The 6,220-nt window shown below is 40.9% G+C and overlaps 1 protein-coding gene across 2 annotated transcripts in view; it reads right to left on the bottom strand.

Moving 5' to 3' along the window:
• Positions 1–400: 400 nt before the first annotated feature.
• HCFC2 (host cell factor C2) overlaps positions 401–6,220 on the bottom strand; it is a 93,238-nt gene continuing 87,418 nt past the window's right edge. Inside the window, exon 18 of one of the 2 annotated variants that reach the window (XR_012121546.1) lies at positions 401–695. Coding sequence is in view for 1 of the 2 variants with exons in the window: in XM_073213734.1 (XP_073069835.1) it covers positions 625–695 (71 nt within the window). In the remaining variant the exon portion in view is untranslated. The remainder of the gene's footprint in view (positions 696–6,220) is intronic. The other variant, XM_073213734.1, reaches the window with a different exon arrangement.

The following is a 6,220-nucleotide window of genomic DNA, read 5'->3' as shown; positions in this document are numbered from 1 at the left end:
TTCTAGCACTGGCACCGTAGGAGCAACCATGATAGCATCTCACCAAGAAATAAGTTTCATGACAGTAGGGATATGGTCTTGTTCCCCACTGTCCCCCTGAGGCTGGCCAGACACATTGTAGACATTCCACAAAAATGGGCTGAATGAATGATTTCCTAACTGAAATCAACAAGTATGCCCTGAGCACCTATTCTGTTTTTCAGGGAAACGTGTTGACTGTCAGCACATTTAGTCGCAGGTTTTCTCTGCAAGGACTCAAATAAATATAGACTTACAAAGTGGGATCATGGTATATACCTTCTCGTAGTTTGCTTTATTCTCAACATTAGATGTCTTCCCATGTTATTAAAATTTCTTTAATGGTTTTTAATAGCAGCACAATATTCTATTTTGTGACATACTTTATTTAACTATTTTTGGATTGTATTGGTTGTATTAGTATTACATTTAGGTTGTATTAGTTGTCAATTGCTGTGTAACAACTTATCCCAAAACTCAAGGGCTTAAAACAACAAATATTTGTTATCTCACAGCGTCTGTGGGGCAGGAACCTGGGAGTGGCTTTGGCTTGGGGCTACTCAAAGCTGCAAAGAAGGTATTGGTTATCTTCAGTCATCTCAAAGTTCAGCTGGGGGAAGATTCATATCCAAGCTTACTTGGCTGTTGGCAGAATTCTGTTTCTTGCTGGCTGTTGGCTGGAGATAGATAGATAGTTAGATTGAGTGAAAAAGGGATCCAAGAGAGAATTTATAGGCTTTTCATGGTTTAATTTTGCCTGCTATACTCTATTCATTAGAAGTGAGTCAGTAAGTTTAGCCCACACTCCAGCCTGGGCAGGAGGATGGGGGTGGGGGACAGGACTACATAAATGTATGAATACCAGGAGGTGGGGATCACTGAGGGACATTCAAGAGTCTGCCTATCACATAATTTCTCCCCAACTTTTTCTACTATTAAAAGTACTCTTCTGAATATCTTATTACCTAATTATTATCTCATAATCTGCATTACAAATTATTTTGTTTATGTTATGATACATTTATTGACAAAGGGTAGGAACATCTTAAAGACTACTAATGCCCACTGGCTGATGGCTTTCTAGAAAGCTTCCCATCATCAGTGTAGGGGAACAATCATTTCACCACACCATCATCTTTGTTGTAAAATTCTTGGCTTATTTGACGGGCGTCTCCTTTTTTGATTTGCATTTGAAGATAAACATTTTTCCCCCCACAGGTTTATTGGCCATTTGTATTTTTTCTTTTATGAGCTTTCTATATTATATCCTTTGCTCACTTTCCTATTGGAAATTTTTTCTTATGAATTTGTATGTGTTTCACACATAAAGTTATTCATGGGTAGGATTTTTTTGGTAACAGTTTTTTTGAAATAGTTACATACTATACTATTCACACACTTAAAGTGTACAATTCAGTGGTTTTTACTATAGTGACATATTTGTGTAATTACCACAGTCAATTTCAGAACATTCTCATTACCTACAAAGCAACCTGGTGCCCTATAGCTAATCACTCTGTATTCTCCCATCCCTTCCCCAAGCCCACTATTGACTTTCTGTCTCAATGGACTTGCCTATTCTAGACATGTCATATAAATGAAATCATATACTCTAGGGTCTTTGTTTCTGACTTCTTTCACTTAGATAATGTTTTCAAGTTTCATCCATGTTGTAACACCACTTTTTATGGTTGAATAAGTTCCATTGTATGGCTCATACACATTTGTTTATCCATTTATCAGTTGATGGACATTTGAGCTATTTTCATTTTGGACTATATGAATAATGCAGCTGGGAACCTTCATGTACAGCTTTCATTTTTTTCTTAGGTTTATACCTAGGAGTGGGATTGTTGGGTAACAGGTTAACTGTGTTTACCTTTTGAGGCCCTGCCAAACTATTTTCCAAAATGGCTTCACCATTTTACATTCCCAACAGCAGTGTATGAGGGTCCTCATTTCTCCACATTCTCAACATTTTTATAGCTGTCTTTTTTATTGTAGTGAAACTAATAGGCATGAAGTAGTATCTCATTGTGGTTTTTGTTTGGATTTCCCTTATGATTAATGGTGTTAAACATCTTTTCATGTGCTTATTGGCCATCTGTATTTCTTCTTAGAGAAATGTCTATTCAAATCCTGTGAATGGGTAAGATTTTCATAAGAGAGATTGGGACCAGAAGGAACCCATAGTGGGGTGAGACTAAGAGACAGTCCTGCGTTTGAAACTTGGCTCTCCCAGATACTAGCTGGGTGATTTCTGGGTTTCTTAAACTCAGAGCGTATTTGCTTGTCTTTCAAATGGGGACAATAACACCTACTTCATAAAGTTGTTATGTGGCTGAAATGAGAAACCATGTGTAGCATTTAGCAGAGTACTGATGCCCATTCAATAAATGGGAGCTATTTTGATGATGTTTAAAAGGTAATTAACGTGGTAAGAACTGTTTCAGGAAGATTAATCTGGCCATGTTAATTTGACCTATAGTAAATGGATTAAAGAGAGATTGCAGATGGGCACCAGTTCAGGGAAAACCCAACCATTTAATTAAAAAACAAGTGCAATGAGAAAAAGATGTTTTCTGGACTTCCTTACTATTAAAGACAAGTTTTTCCTCCAGTTCTTGGCCTAAGCAGCCCTAGAAAGAAGAGTGATTTTGTTGCTTTTTCAGCTTGATCAAGGATACTTCAATCATCTCTGTATATTAATTCATCTGATCATGGGGAAATAGTGATGAATATGTTTTGAATATTTTAATTTATACTTCATACTAATTTTGGGGGAATTTTAAATATGTTTATTAGCTATTTCTCTGGAGAAAGATGACATATAAAGGTTTGGTAGCTTCAGAGGCACTTATAGTACCAACTAAAATATAGTTTTATCCAATGTCTGCTCATGAATTTATTCAATACATGTCTATGGAGCTCCTACTACATACCAGGAATTGTTCCCTACACTGAATATACAGTGGTGAGCATGAGACCTGTGTACTCAAGGAGTTTATATTCTAATAAGATGAAATACTAAAAATCCATTCATTCAACAAATATTTATTGAACACCTCATGTGCTTGGGTTAATCCATGAACAGCAAAAATGTTTATCCTTAGAGTGAGCATACAATCTAGTGGGAAGAGACAGGCAATAAGTCACAAGCAAAATAAATACGGAAACTCTAAAGTATGTAAGACGGGATAGGTGTTTTTGAAAAAAAAAAAAAAGCTGTTAAAGGAGAGTGGGGATAGGGAGCTAGAGCTGCAGTTTTTCGATAAGTGATCAGGGTTGACCTCATTAAGAAATGGAAGGAGCTATGTTGATATCTAAGGGAAGAATGCACCAAGCAGATGCAACAGCCAGTGCAAAAGCCCTGAGACAGGAGGGGTCCTGCCAGAAATAAGAACACCAAGGGTCTTAAGCAAAAGAGAAAGCAAGACGAAGTTAGAGGGAGAGTGGAGAGAAGATAGATAATAGATCCCACAGGGTCTATGATCTGAAAGAAACAAAAAGGGCTGAATATACTCCTTGCTCAGCAAAGGGCGCTGCATTGTGAAGCAGAGTATCTCTGAACAAAGAAATCTGCGGTCTTACAGAATGTTTTGGGAAGCATGAGTTTCAGAGATTAGCACTTTCAGAAGTTGGAGATGAGCTGACATTAAGCAAGCAGCATGACCGGAGTACAGCTGTTGCTGATTGGCTAAGATTCCGAAACAGGGGATTGTCACTGATTGGGAGGTTGTCATTGACTGATTAAAATAGATTCTGGTGGTTGCTTGTACTATGGCCAAAGAACAATTAGTCTTTTCCTTTGGTCGACTTGGAATCAACAAGCTGTCACTCTACTTGCTAGGCCACTGTAAAGTCTTTGTTTTTTACTCCAAGGAAAATGAGGAGGTATTGAGGGATTTTTAAACAGATGCGGTGACAGGATCTGACTTACAGTTTCAGAGGATCACTCTCTTGCTGTGCAGCCCAGGGTGGAAGCAAGGAGACACGTTAGGAGGTCAGGGCAGTCGGCCTGGTGGGTGGTGGTGTGGCTTAGACCAGAGTGTAGTAGTAGGGGTGATGAGAAGGGTTCCCATTTTGGATATACATATAGTCAACAAATAAACAAGATAATCCAATTAAGCTAAGTGTATTTGAGTGAACATAGTAATATTTACCTTCACATATGACTGGAAGACATTTAGAGGGTGACTGGGTGGGGCTGCTTCAGGAGGGAAAACCCTCTTTGAAGAGGAAAGACTTCAAAGATGTAAAGAGCCAGTTAAGACCTTAAGGCAAGAGCCTGGTGTATGTGTATGTCTGTGTGTGTGTGTGTGTGTGTGTGTGTGTGTGTAGCAGAGCCAAGACCACTGTGTCTTAAAGGTGGAGGAGAGGGGGGACATAGGGAGAGGCACAAGCTGGGGTGGGAGAGGGAAGCAGAAACCAGATCCTTCCAGGCCTTCAGTGCATAGAATGGACTGAACAGAGAGGGGTACAAAGAGAACCAGGAAGTTGGAAACAGAAACCATACTCTACTGGGCGGTGTCATCGTGGGAATTCTCTGAGGCCCCATTAAAGTCACAAAGTAAAATCCAACCAAGGAGTCTTCATTGTGCTAATGATTCTGTTTTATTGTTTGGTGAATTATGACTCATCAATAGTGGTATAAATTAAGGGTCAGCTATGGTTATGGACTTGAAAAAAAAGACAATCACCTGTCTTTTAACCTTTAGTGCAAAGTCTAGATTAGTCTAGATAATGTTTTTTCCAAGACTAAATTGTGACCCACAGCTCTCTCTCTCCCGGTGCAGTCACCAAAAATGGTTAACACTTATTGGACGGATTGCTGAATATAAAAAGGCAGAGTGACCTGAGATTTAACTGCAGAGGTGGTGTGAACAGGGTCCCTGTCCCCTAGAGTTAGTTCCCTAGGGTCAGGAGAGTGCTTTATTCCCCTTCGCACCCATGGGATTCCTAGCACTGTGCCTGGTAAACAGTAGTAGCTGAATGAGCTTTTCTGTGGAATTTGAATTAAAGCATGTCCAGTAGGTCCACGGTACTGCAATACCATCACATCAACTCAGAGAAAGCGGGCATCTTTGCATCTTTTGGTTCATCATCCAGTGTGTGGATTAGTCATCCTTCTTCTAATTCTACTACTTCCTTTTTAATAAACTCCACTTTATGGGTAATCATAAAGGGAGGAGTTAAAGGCAGGCCAATTTGACTCCTTTTTAGCAAGTAAGAAGTTTTAAAAGTTTGCTGGTGATTGAAAGATTTTAAGATAGTGGGCCAACTTTTTTTAGGGCTATGTGTATTCAATTTCAAACAATTCTAAGACGGAGCTGATATTGCTCCCATTATGGAGGTGAGGAAACTATCTCAGAAAGGTAAAAAAAATTGGCTAGGGTCACACGCCACTAACAGGGGGAGCTGTAATTCAGATCAGGTTGTCCGATTCCATAGTGGCATAGCTACTTGCTCCTTTTGCAATAATTCGGAGGCTTTCATTTGCGGTGCTTCCTTATTTGCTCCGCATAAAATATGCGAAGAAACAGTACGAGCTCTATAAATATAACATGTCTATACATTTTTAAAAGGAGTAAAGCTGGAATGTTAAATGTGGCATAGGCCACTTGTTTGGTGGAAGTAAAGGGAACGCGGATTCGCGGCTCTCGGCTGCCACAGCGGGATCCCGCCGCCCTTGGCAGTGGGTGGTCTGGCTCCCGCTGCGAGCGAGGGAGGCCGACCCAGACCGCAGTCGGGGAAAGAGAGCGAGGCAGCTTGGCTGCGCTGAGGCAAGAACAGGCTGTGCATTCTTGCAACCCAAACATCATCTGGTTGGGAAAAGCCTCCTGTCAGTTTGCAGCTACTATGGGAGTGGGGGAGGCAGGAAATGCAACATTTTAAGTTCAGGGTGAAGGCTGGCTAGACTGACCAACCTGTTAAACCTGAAGGAGGGGATTGTATCCTTAGATGCAATATGAAAAGCGGACACCCGGGCTCCGTGACCAAGTGGGAGGGAGCGTTCTGCATTTGGCGACGTTAACAGGGACACAAGGAAAACACGAGGTGCTGAAGGCGTTCCAGGAGGTAACCGCCGTTTAAATCCACCCGGTAGCTCGAGTGCTGCCCTGGCCGGCGGCTTCTGCCCTTGGTTTCCCCTTCTTCAAAATCGAGGCGCAGGCAGGCTGCACTCAGGAAGATGAGACACTTC

This window comes from Manis javanica, chromosome 10 (assembly GCF_040802235.1).
Source record: "Manis javanica isolate MJ-LG chromosome 10, MJ_LKY, whole genome shotgun sequence".
Lineage (NCBI taxonomy): Eukaryota > Metazoa > Chordata > Mammalia > Pholidota > Manidae > Manis > Manis javanica.
This window is presented reverse-complemented; position numbering and strand designations above follow the sequence as displayed.